Source organism: Prionailurus bengalensis, chromosome C1 (genome assembly GCF_016509475.1).
Source record: "Prionailurus bengalensis isolate Pbe53 chromosome C1, Fcat_Pben_1.1_paternal_pri, whole genome shotgun sequence".
Classification (NCBI taxonomy): domain Eukaryota; kingdom Metazoa; phylum Chordata; class Mammalia; order Carnivora; family Felidae; genus Prionailurus; species Prionailurus bengalensis.
In genome coordinates, this window is record NC_057345.1 from 214,336,950 (window position 1) to 214,353,207 (window position 16,258).

General features: G+C 37.4%; 1 protein-coding gene across 1 annotated transcript in view; it reads left to right on the top strand.

Annotated features, from left to right (window-relative positions):
* The window catches only part of PSMD1 (proteasome 26S subunit, non-ATPase 1), a 97,589-nt gene that overhangs the window by 60,683 nt on the left and 20,648 nt on the right, over window positions 1-16,258 (top strand). Inside the window, exons 17-18 of the mRNA XM_043578141.1 lie at window positions 4,772-4,886; window positions 9,420-9,536. Of these exons, the coding sequence (XP_043434076.1) occupies window positions 4,772-4,886; window positions 9,420-9,536 (232 nt within the window). The remainder of the gene's footprint in view (window positions 1-4,771; window positions 4,887-9,419; window positions 9,537-16,258) is intronic.

Genomic DNA, 16,258 nt, shown 5'->3' on the forward strand with positions numbered 1-16,258 from the left:
GAGTGAAATCAAATGATATTTATCTTTCTCTGACTTATTTAGCTTAGCATAATACACTCTAGTTCCATCCACATTGTTGCAAATGGCAAGATTTCATTCTTTTGATCACTGAGTAATATTCCATTGTGTATATACTATACACACACACACATATATATACATATAATATATATATATATATGTGTATATATATATATATATATATATATATATATATATATATATATATATAATACATACACCACATCTTCTTTATCCATTCGTAAGTTGATGGACATTTGGGCTCTTACCATAATTCGGCTATTGTTGATAGCACTACTATAAACATTGGTGTGCATGTGCCCCTTCAAATCAGCATTTTTTTATCCTTTGGATAAATACTTAGTAGTGCAATTGGATCGTAGGGTAGTTCTATTTTTAATTTTTTGAGGAACCTCCATACTGTTTTCCAGGGTGGCTGTATTTCCAATTTGCATTCCCACCAGCAGTGCGAAAGTGTTCCCCTTTCTCCGCATCCTTGCCAACATCTATTGTTGCCTGAGTTGTTAATTTTAGCCATTCTGACAGGTGTGAGGTAATATCTCATTGTGGTTTTGATTTGTATTTCCCTGATGATGAGTGATGTTGACTATCTTTTCATGTATCTGTTAGCCATCTGGATGTCTTCTTTCGAAGTGTCTGTTCATGTCTTTTGCCCATTTCTTTACTGGATTACTCATTTTTGGGGTGTTGAGTTTGATAACTTCTTTTTAGATTTTGGATACTAACCCTTTATCTGATATGTCATTTGCAAATATCTTCTCTCATTCCTGTGGTTGCCTTTTAGTTTTGCTGATTGTTTCCTTTGCTGTGCAGAAGCCTTTTATCTTGATGAGGTCCCAGTACATTTTTGCTTTGTTTCCCTTGCCTCCAGGCAACATGTCTAGTAAGAAATTGCTGCGGCCAAGGTCAAAGAGATTGTTGCCTGTTTTCTTCTGTAGGATTTTGATGGTTTCCTGTCTTATATTTAGGTCTTTCATCCATTTTGAGTTTATTTTTGTGTATGGTGTAAGAAAGTGGTTTAGGTTCATTCTTCTGCATGTTGGTGTCCGGTTTTCCCAACACCATTTCCTGAAGAGGCTGTCTTTTTTCCATTGGATATTCTTTCCTGCTTTGTTGATGATTAATTGGCCATACATACGTGAGTCCATTTCTGGGTTCTCTATTCTATTCCATTGATCTATGTGTCTGTTTTTGTACCAGTACCATACTGTCTTGATGATTAGAGTTTTGTAATGCAGTGTAAAGTCCAGAATTATGATGCCTCCAGTTTTGATTTTCCTTTTCAACATTACTTTGACTATTTGGGGTAACAGAGTGTATATCCTTTTTTTTTTTTTTTTAATTCTTTTTTAAAGTTTAGTTTTTGAGAGAGAGCAGGGGAAGGGCAAAAGGGAAAGGGGACAGAGGATCTGAAGCAGGCTCCACGCTGACAGCAGAGAGCCCCATGTGGGGCTTGAACTCACCAACTGTGAGATCATGACTGGAGCCAAAGTCAGACGCTTAACAGGTTGAGCCACCCAGACGCCCCTGTATTCTTAATTCCTTTGTCATTATGTTATTCCTATGGCACTTAACCTAGTGAGAATTATAAATTCACAGTTATACCGAAGGACTACCCTGAGGTTTATGGCCTCAGCAGATTGCCAGTGTGATAGACCCCATGTGCATAGAACAGTGTTTCTGCCTATATACTTACATTGCTGTATTTTTCCTTCTCTAGTGAAGGATTAGAAAAAAGACACCATATTCTTGAAAACATTTGATTTATTAATATGATTTGATGTTGAGGTTACACAAAATATTCAGTAAAGAAACAGCAGTTAATAGCCAGTATGTTGAGAGAAAGGAGTTCATATATGCATGTATGATCAGATGATATAGCAGTGGCTTGTGCATATGCCCTTGCATAGTTCCTGCTCTACGGTAAGTTTGTATAGATAATAAAGTTGGCAAGTTGACTGTTGACTACAAGCCAAGAAATTGTACTGAAACAACAAATTAGAATTAGGTACTGGAGCACTTGGGTGGCTCAAATGGTTAAGTGTCCAACTGGCTCAGGTCATGATCTCATGGTTCCTGAGTTTGAGCCCTGCATTGGCCACTGCACTGACAGTGCGGAGCCTGCTTGAGACTCTCTCTTTCTCTCTCTCTCTTTCTCTCTCTCTCTCTCTCTCTCTGCCCCTCCCCACAAATAAATAAAAAAACCTTAAAAAAAAGAATTAGGTACCTATTTCAACTGGTGTTTCATTTTTTCAAGCAGGCTTTACCTAGCCCTCTGTGTGGTCTCCCTACTGAGAACTTTAAAGCACAATAAAATTAAGACACTCAATTAGCCCGAATGGGGCAGCACAGGTACTTGTTAACTTTCCCTTTTTTTGATTATGCAGCTAAATTATAAACTTCAGAGGGCAAGGGAACAGGAAAGGGTTTGATTCCTGCCCCCACCCTCACCCCACCCTCTGCCAGAGGTTAATTAACCATTAGGCTTTGAACCTAGTAAAAATACTTACTGTTTAAGTCTGTAACTATAAATTTGTCTTGGTTCCCTTTACATTTTACTAAATAATAAAAATTATTTTGTCTTTAGTATCAAGCACTCTGCTAATAATTTATGGAAAATAAAATATATAGAAAACACAGTATTAGCCCTTGGGATATGTGCAGTCTTGAGTTGGTTTTATTTGTAATTAATTTGGTGACAGAATCCTTGAGTTGGTCAGAGAATTTTAGTATCGAGTTATGGACAGAGCTCTAAGTTCTTAGCCTAATAGGAGTGAAAAATAAAAGTTAAATAAAAGTAAACTGTAAGTTGCAGAATGACTCTCCAACAACGTATTGGTGTAATACCACTTTAAGTCTCATAGGAATATTTCTCACTGAAGAAATGTCCTGTAATAATGAACATTGAAAACCTTTGATGTTTGGTTCATTAAAAGCTATGAACCAAAGCTAATTGTAAAGTGGGACAGACATTATGGAACTTCTAGTCCCATTTTTCTTTTTTCATACATAGAAAGGAAGCCCAGAATGTTTGGTTCATTGAATCTTGTCTAAATTATCCCAGCTATTTAGAGACAAAACAGGAACTGGAACATGGGTTTCTGACTTTATGGCTTCCTTTTATGTAACATATTGTTATTTATGTCACTATGCATTAACTGAAGGTATGTATGTTATTACTATATTTTTAATTATTTGCTCATTTTGTTTTTTATATTACTCCTGCAAAAAGAAAAGTTATCGGAGCGCCTGGGTGGCTCAGTTGGTTAAGCGTCCGATTTCACCTCAGGTCATGATCTCACGGTTTGTGAGTTTGAGCCCCGCGTCGGGCTCTGTGCTGACAGCTCAGAGCCTGGAGCCTGTTTCAGATTCTGTGTCTCCCTCTCTCTCTGACCCTCCCCGTTCATGCTCTGTCTCTCTCTGTCTCAAAAGTAAATAAACGTTAAAAAAAAAGTTTTTTTTTAAGTTATCTGTAATTACAAAAAGAAGAAAGTGACTTGCCTAATGTCACATACTAAGAAATTAGCAAAACTAGGACTACAACCCAGATCTTCTATTTCCTAGTACACTGAATCTTTCACAGCCCCAAACTTTTTCTCCATGGTGTTGCCATTAGTATTATTTACAGATTATTCCTACTAGGAAACTTAGTCAAACTGAGAACATTTTCGAGAAAGAATGATGGACCCTGCTGTAAGCAGTAAATAATCCAACTTTCTCTTGTAGCAAAATTCCACTTTTCTGGATGGTTTTCATCAATTTGCCTCTATTGCATTTGAAATTTGAGTTTGCCACTTACTAGAATTTGAGGCTAGAGGATAGTTCAAACAGAGTTATAGATTTTAATTGGTCTGTAGGTAATTACTGTTTCATTCACAACAAGATAGTCTTTTAAAAGATTTTTATTAAGTGTAGTATATGGTAGTGTTTTTTTAAAGTTGTTATTGAATATAATATCCAAAAATATGCACATAATCAGCCAACAGCTTCATGAATTTTCACAACTGAACAAACACAGTGTATAACACACACCCAGTTCAAGATCATTATCAGCCTCCCATACATTCCCCTTACACTCACTTCTAGTTACTACCCCTATCCTGCTGCCCCCTAAAGAGTAACCACTATAACAGGGTAGTCTTTTAATGAGTCAGGTACTTCATTAGTCAGGGTCATCCTATTTTTTGGTCTTGGCCGAAGTATATGAAGAGGATGAGAAGAGAACAGTTTCTGTTCTTACCAACACAAAAATAATTGAAAACAGAATTTTTTCATTATTAAGGCATATTTACCAATTTTATATTCAATCAGTAATACTGGGTGACTCAAATCTTGTGTTCCACTTTGGAAACATACGGAGTCTCTGTAACAACTTTTGTCTTCTGAAACAAAACACAGTAAGCAGGAAATACAAGAATTGATGTAGAGCATTGTGTGCTCCCCGTGGTTAGTTTCCACAATGGAGGAGGCATGAGGGAATGACTGTAATGCTCTAAGGCAGAGCTGTGGTTGAGGAATCACTGATCCGTTCCACTTTCTTTGTGTACTCTGAATATTGAAGATAGATTTTTAATATCAATAATTGGAATTCCGTGGATTTTTAATTCTCCGACTTCTGTGTGAAATAATTATTGTTTTCCATAAGTTAAAAAAAATTTGGTTAAAATTCTTCCATCTTGATTTAGAATATTTTACCTATAACACTGTCTTCACTTTCTCTATTCTTCAGGACCCCTGAACAGTGCCCCAGCGTTGTTTCATTGTTGTCAGAGAGTTACAATCCTCACGTGCGTTATGGAGCTGCTATGGCCCTAGGCATCTGCTGTGCTGGTACCGGAAACAAGGTAAAGTCCAAAGCCGGTGGGGTCAGTTCTTTCCTGGCACCAGACTGTTTTCCCTCGCAGAGAAGTTTATGCATCCGCTGCAAAAATACAAGTGTGGTGTGATCTGTAAGAGTAAACTTGCCTCACAAAGCTTACCAGAACTTCCTTCCTCACTTTACTATGCTGGATTGCTCAAAGCCAGTTATGAACAAACCAGGGGAGCCTACCTGGCTCAGTTGGAAGAGTGTGTGACTCTTGATCTCGGGGTCATGAGTTGAGCCCCGTGTTGGGTATAGAGAGTACTTAAATTTTTTTTTTAATTTTTTTTACTGTTTGTTTATTTTTTGAGAGAGAGACAGAGCTCAAGGAGGGGAGGAGCAGAGAGAGAAGGAGGCATAGAATCTGAAGCAGGCTCCAGGCTCTGAGCTGTCAGCATAGAGCCCGACGCAGGGCTCAAACTCAGGAACCATGAGATCATGACCTGAGCCAGAGTTGGACACTTAACTGACTAAGCCACCCAGGTGCCCCAGAGATTATTTAAATTAAAAAAAAAAAAAAATTAAAATAGAACAAACCACATTCCATGGGGTGGCTATAATGGAGACATGCTGTTGAATTTCTCTTTGAGAGCATTGATTTCTTTCAAAAAAGAAAAAGATAAAATACTTTTTTCTTTAAAGAATTTGGTCATTTTAAATGGTAATTTACATGTTTAATTTTCATGATTTTGATAGAGAATCAAAATTCTCATATAAGAGCACCAAAATCAATCCACTTTGATTTCTTTTTTTGTTTTACTTTAAACAAATCACTTTAAGTGCCATTTGCCTGATCTCTCCTCACAAACATAACAGATAACCTGATATTTGTTAAGTTCTCAAAAGTGACAAAATAAGGAGTTGGGTTAGATAAGTAGATGATTGGAAAGTACAGTTTATCATGAGATTCATAAAGAAATGCACTGTTGCTTAAACAAGTATTCTTGATTTATAGCAGTGACCTAATCATAACATTTTTTGCCTTTCATAACACAGACGGACACACCTTGACCACTGCCCCAAGCTACACTTTTTTTTCCTTTTTTGTTTTTGAGAGAGAGAGGGTGCAAATGAGCAAGGGGCAGAGAGGGAGAGAAGCAGGGCTCCCCTGAAGCAGAGCTCGAGCTCACTGGACCTGGGACTCAAACTCACGAACTGTGAGATCATGACCTGAGCCAAAGTCAGATGCTTAAGGACTGAGACACTCAGGCGCCCCAAACTTTTTTGTTTTAATGGAGTGCATGAGGGAACACAAACATAACGAGAATGAGAACATCTAGAACAAGAACATAATTAGGGTATGCTCCTGATGTCTTTACATCAGAGAGAAGGAGAACACTTTGAATGTTTATTCATTTTTGAGAGAGAGCATGAGCGGAGAGGGGCAGAGAAAGAGGGAGACAAAGGATCCAAAGCAAGCTCTGTGTTGACAGCAGCAAGCCCGATGTGGGGCTCGAACTCACAAACCATGAGATCGTGACCTGAGCTAGTCATACACTCAGCTGAGCCACCCCAGTGCCCCAGAAGGAATCATTTTTTTATCCTCTGTTGTCCAAACTAGATAAAATAAAACATAGGTATTTATTGATTGATCCAGGAATTAAATTTTAATTTGCTTGACTTTTTCTCAAATAAAGGGTATTAGTATTGGATACTAATAACTTTTCCTAGTCCTGTAAAATGTTACTGAAGCTAGGAATTAATATGGGCATTTTCACTACATGTGACAAGAATTACATAAAAATTTATAGAGAAACATTCCCTTCCAGTATTTCTCATTCATCTCCTTACCCTGCTTTATTTTTCATCATGGCACTTACCACCACCCAGCATATTTTTACACCTATTTATTTGTTGTCTATCTCCTCTCCACTGAATTGTAAGGTCCCTGAGAACACAATGTTCATTGCTGGAATCTAAGGTCAGACCTGGCACACAGTAGGTTTCAGTAAATATTTGTCAAACCGGTGATTGGGGGCTGGGGGGCCTGGGTGGCTCAGTTGGTTAATAGTCCAACTTCAGCTCAGGACATGATCTCACTTTTCATGAGTTCAAGCCCTGTGTCAGGCTCTGTGCTGACAGCTTAGAGCCTGGAACCTGCTTCAGATTCTTTGTCTCGCTCTTCTCTGCCCCTCCCCCACTCATGTGCACGCGCGCGCGTGCTCTCTCTCTCTCAAAAATAAATAAACACAAAAAATTTTAATTTAAAAAAATCAATGATGGGTGGAGATCATTTAAGGATATGATAGTGAACAAGTTGGACATAGTCTGTCATCACAGAGATTTGTTTTTAAAATGCTTTTGTTTCTTTTGGGGGAGATTTCTTACATGAGAATATATCTGCAGTTTTATTGGAAATATCATTGGGTAGGGGCACCTGGGTGGCTCAGTTGGTTGAGCATCTGACTCTTGATTTCATCTCAGGTTATGAGATCATGGGATCCCAGGTCATGGGATCAAGCCCCACATTGGGCTCCGCCCTGAGTATGGCACCTGCTTAAGATTCTGTCTCCCTCTGCCCCTCTCCCCCAGTCACATGTGATGTCTTTCTCTCTCTCTCTCAAAAAAAAAAATTTTTTTAATAATATACAAATATCATTGAGTATATAAAATACAGTTTATAGAAATTGGCCTTCATTTTTTTTTTCTGGGATACATCTGTAAACAAAGGAAAAATATAGATGTTTTTCAAAGTATTTTCTCCCTCAGGTCTTCAGTAGACATTTATGGCAGGCCTCATAAGTTAAATATTTTAAATTAGATTTTTTTTTTCTTTCCAGATTATTCTAACCTTAATATGATATCTAGGAGCAAATGTTGTTTGAGACACAGCATCTGAACAAGTTAATTCAATGAGAAATTTTTATTACTCCTACTAAGCAAGTCTGCTTTGTTTCTAGATAGTTTGTGTCGTCTCCATATCAGTACCTATCTGACCAAGGTTTGGTGCTTTATGTTTGGTTCTTAAAAACCTGATGGGGCGCCTGGGTGGCTTGGTCGGTTAAGCGTCCGACTTCAGCCAGGTCACGATCTCGCGGTCCGTGAGTTCGAGCCCCGCGTCAGGCTCTGGGCTGATGGCTCGGAGCCTGGAGCCTGTTTCCGGTTCTGTGTCTCCCTTTCTCTCTGCCCCTCCCCCGTTCATGCTCTGTCTCTCTCTGTCCCAAAAATAAATAAAAAACATTGAAAAAAAAAAATTAAAAAAAAAAAAAAAACCTGAAACACCTGTTTATTCTAAAATATCTATCGTTGAGGTTATATCACATAGTTCAAAGACCAAGTTAGTGTCTTTTAACTTACAAGCTGGAAATTTGGTTATATTTGTATCATGACTATCTTAGAAACAGTATTGCCAACATTATGAGTGATAGTCGAAAAACTTACTCCTCTGCATAATGTCATGACATTTTTCAGTGAAATGGGGAGAAAGAATACACTTACCTGGTGTGTATAGTATCTGTTAACAGCACTGATTTAAAATAAATAAATCCACGTGTAAAGAAAACTGAAATTGTTTTCCCAAGAAAAAGGATTTAACTTTTTCTTTCCTTGGCCTTGAAACAAAGGATATTTAAGAAATGGTATATTATATTAAGAAATCAGTTTGATTATCTTGTAAACCCATTTCTCTGTTCCTCTAGATTTATACCTACCAAGGACCTTAGAAGGAATGTTATAACGTGGCACTTAACTAAGGTTCCACAGGGTGTTAATAGAAGTTAGTAGGGCAAAAGAGTTCTTGGTCAAATACAGTGGACAAATACAAAGTTCAAGTGATTTCTTTAATAAGGCTTTTTGGAGCTTTTGCTAGGATATGTACATTTGTAGAGTATTTGATAAGCAGTATATATTTTGAATCTGTAAGAGGGGGTGATATATAGTACACAGGAACTCCCAAACTTATTTCACCAAGGAATCCTTTTTTTTCATAGGACTGATTATTCTGATGAATATGATTTTAGGGAAATCCTGCTAAATATCAATTTAATTTTTTAAGTTAGGTCTTATAAAATCATCAAAGACATTACCTTACCCTAGTATTTGAAGGAAGTTGGATACTTAATCCAGGCTTTGGGGTCAGACTAGCCTGGAGTCATTCTACTTGTGTGACTTTGGGCAAATTTCTTAACCTTTCTTACTCTGTTTCTTTGTTTATAAAGATGGTTTTATGTTGTGGGTTTTTTGTTTGTTTGTTTGTTTTGGGATTAATAGAACTATATGGGATAACACATATAAAATAGTGCTGTGCTTGGAAAATAATAGGTGTTTATCAAACATTAATCTCATTTTCTGTTACTTTGTTTTTGACTTCTTTTACTTCACAACAGGAGTGCTTGTGTTCTATAAGCTTCCTTTGCATTTACCATCAATTGTATTGAAACTTAAAGTATACTCAGTTCCAGGTAGTCTTTAATGAACTTATTACAATGTTAGATGAAAATACTGACTTAGAATGACAGTGACTAATTTGAAAATCCAGCGATACCAGCTTTATTTAAAGTTTTTTTAATGCTTTCAGGAGGCAATTAATTTGCTAGAACCGATGACAAATGATCCTGTGAACTATGTGAGGCAAGGAGCTCTTATAGCTTCAGCTCTCATCATGATCCAGCAGACGGAAATCACTTGTCCAAAGGTAAGCAAACAAAAAAACTCTGTAGAAGAGAGCTGGTGCAGGCTTTTCTTTAGTAACTTATGTTCTTTTAAGGACATTTGTAACTCAAATATAATGAACACTGAACTCACAGGAAGTAAAAAGGTGTGAGAATGGGGAAACTTTAAATATGTAGTAATACTCCCTAAGTGCATTTTTTACAGATTTATAGTCAGTTTGTTAATTCAGCTATATAGCCATAATTGAAAAATTAAAACTTACAGATTGATGAAATCATAAAAATGAACTTTAATTTTTGCCTCCTGCTGTCCTTTTAAAATGTATTTAGTAGGATAATTGTTCCTCTGATACAGGATGCAAACTCAGGTGGTCCATGAGTTTTTGATCCCATCTTTCTAAGATAATAAAAAGTCTTACATTCACTTTATATGATATATCCAGTCTCAGTTTAGAAAATGAGTACATCCAGGGGCACCTGGATGGCTTAGTTGGTTAAGCACCTGACTCTTGATTTTGGCTCAGGTCATGATTTCATAGTTCGTGAGATCGAGCCCCGTGTTGGGCTCTGTGCTGGCAACACAGAGCCTGCTTGGGATTCTGTCTCCCCCTCTCCTGCTCACTATCTCTCTGTCTCTCTCTCAAAATAAATAAACTTTATTTTTTTTAATTTTTAACATTTTTATTTATTCTTGAGAGAGTATGAGCAGGGGAGGGGCAGAGAGAGAAAGACACAGAATTCGAAGCAGGCTCCAGGCTCTGAGCTGTCAGCGCACAGCCCGACACGGGGCTCAAACTCACAAACTACAAGATCATGACCTGAGCTGAAGTCACACACTCAACCAACTGAGCCACCTGGGTGCCCCAAAATAAATAAACTTTAAAAAAAAAAAAAAAAAAAAAAGGAAGGAAAATGAGTACATCCAGACTCTCTTGGAGTGTCACTGCCCTCCTAGGTGATCTTTTGGGCAGAGTTTCACATGGCTGCAGGACGGCCTTCTTTCCCTCTTGACCCCTTCTGTTCACATAGGCAGTCCTGCATATTTACCCTTGTAGCTGGAAGTATGGCTCTTAGTGCAGCTTCATCTGCTCCCTCCTCTCTGTCTTCCTTTCCCTCCTCTTCGTCCTACTCCCTCTCCACTAGTACCTCAATCGATAGCTAATGCCTCCTATTTTTCATGTCAGATGTCAATGCACAGTGACCACTGATCATATTAAGCTCTCTAAGTGATCCCTCTGAAGCCCATCTTTAGGCTTGGAGTGAGGGGGAAAGACCCACAGAAATCCCCTTCACATAGCCTGCAGTCCCGTTTTCTCAGATAAACCCTGTGGATGACTCCCCTCACAGAGACATCTATTTTAAAATTTCCTCATGACAATCCCCTAGACATCACGTTAAGAGTATAATATCTAATGTAAATTGGCACCTCAGCCAAAACGTTTCGTTTTGTTCAGAAACAGAAAATGCGTAGATCTTATTCACGTGTACTATAACTTACCACGTTTACTATATTAAGTAGATATGTAGAGCTTATGCACTAATTTCAGATCTTTTCGTTAACTTGAAATTAGGGTATTTAATAGTTTTGTGTTAATTTTGCTTCTGTTTGAGAACAGTAAAAATTAACAAGTGGAAAAACCATTAGTATACTGTCTTCTGCCTCATCTGCCAAGTGTAGAACATCCTCATTTTCAGCAAAGTAGATTGATGGGGCGGGTGGAGAAGAGAAGAATTGCCAGAACTCATCGATGCTGGATTATTCATTCTCATTTTATGAAACTTTGTTTAATAGATTTCCATTTCTAAGCATTTGCTGTCATTTTTATTTCATTTATCCAGTGCTGCTCTTTCTGTCAAAATAATTTGTAAGACTTCCAAAAATTGTATTATTGCAAAAATAGAATCTAACTTCTCATTCTGTTTTAATAATATATTACTTCATATATTATATCTTTTAAAACATAAACATCTTTTCAAAGAGTGCATTTCTTTTTGGTTTTTATTTTTAAATATAGCAGTTATAGTATGAATAGTTTTCACATCTTTTATTTCTGTTTTTGATCTTCTGAGCTTTATCAGCTGGAGGTTATCCAATTGAGTAATGTCATTAAAGAAGAAAGTTTAGACCATGGAATGCACCTCCCCTAATAGTAATATATAGATACTTATTCACTTTGACCTTGCATGTTGCTTTCATGTTATTTGTATTGTGAACAAGACAAATGTTTTACTATCTTTCCATCCTCTGCTGTAGGATTTTGTTGATTTTTCAATCATAAACTCTGCACCAACAATGGCAGAGTCCTTTGGAATGGGGGTGGGGTAGGATATAGGCTGTGTAGTTTGAAAAAGCATTCAACTATTTATTCTAATAAATAAAACTTTCTCACATTTAGAAAAAGTGAAAAAATACAGAATTTAATTCGCATTTTTAAAATCATTCCATAGGGGCACCTGGGTGGCTCAGTCGGTTAAGCGGCCGACTTCGGCTCAGGTCATGATCTCGTGGTCCGTGAGTTCAAGCCCCGCGTCGGTCTCTGTGCTGACAGCTCAGAGCCTGGAGCCTGTTTCAGATTCTGTGTCTCCCTCTCTCTGACCCTCCCCTGTTCATGTTCTGTCTCTCCCTGTCTCAAAAACAAATAAAACGTTAAAAAAAAAAAATTTTTTTTAATCATTCCATAAAATACTGTTGAACCAAGTCTTAGCTGATGTGAATACATGGGACACACTTCCATCTTCAGATTGTACCAGAATCCTGAGTATTGATTAAGAATGTTGAAATGCATTTAGAGCTGGTAGCCATTGCCATTAATATAAACTCCACAGGGAAAGTTAAATGTATACCCTGCCAACTATGAAAGCAAACCTGTGTATGGCAGTATAAAGCTCCAGTTTTCAGGAAACGCTATTCCTTCCAACGTTTATTTATTTTTGGGACAGAGAGAGACAGAGCATGAACGGGGAGGGGCAGAGAGAGAGGGAGACACAGAATCGGAAACAGGCTCCAGGCTCAGCCATCAGCCCAGAGCCCGACGCGGGGCTCGAACTCACGGACCGCGAGATCGTGACCTGGCTGAAGTCGGACGCTTAACCGACTGCGCCACCCAGGCGCCCCAGGAAACGCTATTCCTTAAAGGGAAACTGTTACTCAGCTCATGAATTCTAAAATTTAAGTTCTATTTCATTGTTTTCTGCTATTAAGCATGCAGTAAAGACTTTTGTGGACTGTCATTTATATCATTTCTCTTTTATCTGATAATTGCTAACAAGACAACTTGAGATTCTTTTGGAATGGTATGTGACATTTTGCTGAAAAGAAAAAGCTGTTAAGCTTGAAGAGAAGTTCTCAAGATTATGAGTCCTAGTCACAAGGTTGCAAACTGGTGCATGAAATAAAGTGGAAGTAAAGTGGAGATCAAGTGCTAATTTCATCAAACTATAACCACCCCTCAAAGGAATCCAAAAGGGACGTTTCTCAGTTTATGAAATGCACAATGAGACGTTCCAAAGGAAATGTTTTATGTAATCATGATATACATCACATCCATTTACAGAATGCTGTCTTAATGCTTAATTTGATACGTTATGGTTTTGGTTTAAGTAATCCCAGTGCATCTTTGCTTTTCTTCTGCTGGTTTTTTGCTCACTCACTCTCACCAACATAGACCCAGGAACATGCATATACCCCTGGGTGATTACAAACCCAATTTAAAAAGCCTTTACACCAGACTCAGAACCATTTAACTAGAATAATGTACTTTTATACGTCCTTGGAACTATTTTCTCTGAAGAACCCAACTCTACTCTTTATGAAGGATCTATCTTTTATTTTCCTTATTAAATGAAATCTACCTTTAGCATTTTTGAACACATACATATTATCATATATAGAATCAGATAAAAATATCACAGTGTAGGAATAAAATATTTGGTGCTCTTCCTGGCCTAATATCCCCTGGCCTGAGGTTACCTGCTGGGGGAAAGCTTCTCCCACCACTGACAGGTACATTTTTGGCAGTAGGATCATGTTTGGCCAAGCTTGATAAGCTTTTGCAGTTCTAAAATCACTATTTAAGTAGACGAGGCTTTTGTGAAATATCATAGTAACCTAGAAGTATTTCTATGGAGAAAGTTTGAACTTGTATAGGATGAAATTATAAGAATGAAATTTTGTATTATAAGGTGATAGTTTACAGCATAATACATCTATAAGTAATAATATATATTACCATACTGTCACCTTAGGTAGGAACTTGGACTCTAATAGTGTCAGTGGTAATATAAAGAAAGGGCTGCAAGCAACTACCGTAAGCAAAATAATACTCATAAAATTACGAAGGGAGCTAAAAACATCATTTGGCATATTGATAATGGGGAAATCATGGTAGCATTGACAATATCTTGAAAGAAGAATAAAGATCATTTTTTTGTTTTAAGCATGTTGAGTTTGAGATGTTAGCAAGTCAGCTGGAAATAAGATGAGAGCATAGGAAAAAAGTCAGAACCAAAGAGATTTGGGACTAGCCATAAAGAAATTATATAAGTCATAGCCCATTATCTGCAGTTCCAAAATCTAAAAAGCTCTGAAAATTGAAGAGAGGTTTGTTTATTTTTAAGGACTCAATTTGGGGGGCATCTGGGTGGCTCAGTGAGTTAAGCGTTCGACTCTTGATTTCAGCTCAGGTCATGATCTCACATTGGTGGGGTCGAGCCCTACATCGGGTTTCCTGCTGAGCATGGAGCTTAAGTGCTGGGGATTCTGTCCTTACCTCTCTCTCTCTCTCTCTCTCTCTCTGCCCCTCCCCCTTCCCCACTCATGCACTATTTTGCTCCATCAAAAACATAAAAATTAAAAAATTTTTAAGGACTCACTGGCTGCAGAACTTGACCTAATATGAACTCATCTATAGCCTTTAGCCCATTTAGTGTTAATATTCAGTCATTTAGCTGCTTTTAAAATATTAATTTGTTTGATTATAACTTATTGCCCCCATGCTCCATTGAGAGTATTGCATAATGTAGGGTATATGTATAATGCTATCTTTCTGAATTCTGAATTCCAAAATTCATCTGGCCTCAAGGATTTCATGGAAGGAGTTATAGACCTCTAGTTTAAGTCATAAGAGGAGATGAAATCTCATGGAAAAGAAAAGAAAAACAACTTTAAAACTGATCGCCAATGTGCTGCTTTATTTCTGTATTTGGCAAAATAGAAGAAAATTGAAAGGAGACATTCCCAGGTGATAAGTACCAACAGAAATGACCCCAAAAAACTTTATTCCCTTCTCCCCATTTTTTTTTTCTGAGAGTGATTTCCCACCCCACCCCCAGCCGTGTAAGGTATAGAGTTAAAAATATGATGAATGTTAAAAATGCATGAATTTGGAAAAGGTAGGTTTTTAGATAATCATGCCCAGTAGAAAGCATGGATCACAGGATTGCCTAGAGTTTAATTGTCTTTTCTGTGAGATTATCATAATATAAAATGGGAAATAAATATGCTTTTCTCCCACAAATTCTACTTTATATGGGGGCGCCATACTATGCATAACAGTGAAATTGAAGCAGAAAATCATGATCCTAACTATGGTTGCAATTAGTTTTTTTGTGATTACAAGCAAACCAGGCATTTCACCCATCTTACTTCAGTTTCACATCTGTAAATAGAGGGAGTACATGATCTCAAACTTGCCTTTCAAATTTAAGATAACTGCCCTCACCTACTAAAATAATTTTTTAAAGATTTTTTTAAGCTATCTATTTATTTTGAGAGACAGAGAGAGCAGCAGAGGGGCAGAGAGAGAGGGAGGGAGAGAATCCCAGTCAGGCTCCACACCGTCAGTATGGAGCCTCACACAGGGCATCAACTCATGAAACACAAGATTATGACCTGAGCAGAAATCAAGAATCAGACACTCAACTGACTGAGCCACCCCAGTGGCTGAGCCACTGAGCCACCTCAGTGCCCCAAAACAATAATGCTTTCTGAAGAATCATAAACATGAGAATTAAGTTACTGCTGCATAAGTAATAAAATGTGAGGGGGGAAAAACGTTTAAATGATAAACATAAAAGTAGCTCTTTAAGTAGTGTACTTAATAGTAATTGGATAATCCTGTTATACATTTGTGTTGATTTTTTTTTTTACCAATCTTTCAGTTTCACTGAATGTTTTCCTATTGTTTTGGGTGTAGTTTTATATTTAAATTCTTCCTCATAATGTACATACAGTGCTTTGTCCAGTGTTTCTTTTTATAAGATCATGACATATTTCATAAACCTTTAGCACATAAAATTTCCATCCTATATAAGGTAATGTAAGTGTTCATCTAAAATAAGTTCAGAATCAAAGGAATTTGACCTGTGGAACCAGAGTAAAAGCATCAAACCTTAGGATTTGTAAAACTAGAAGGGAATTTTACAATGATCTAATCATGCTGGGTTTTATAGTTAAGAGAAAGTAAGACCGATAGAAATGGCTTACTAATGGTTAGTTGCTAGGTATTGGCAGAGTGACTTCATTGTTTTTCCCATCACCTTTTATTGCTGCCTGTGAATAAAAAATGAGAAGCGTGTTTAAGGAATATTGTTTTGTTAGCAGTATTAGGTTGCCGAGATCATAGTCAAGGGGGACTGGTAGGATTCTGCCCTAGTATGGTAGGATGGCCATGCTATTGAAGTCAAAAATGCCTTTTACACATTACATTACATATATATTTACATCAGGTAGTCCTAACAGCAGCCG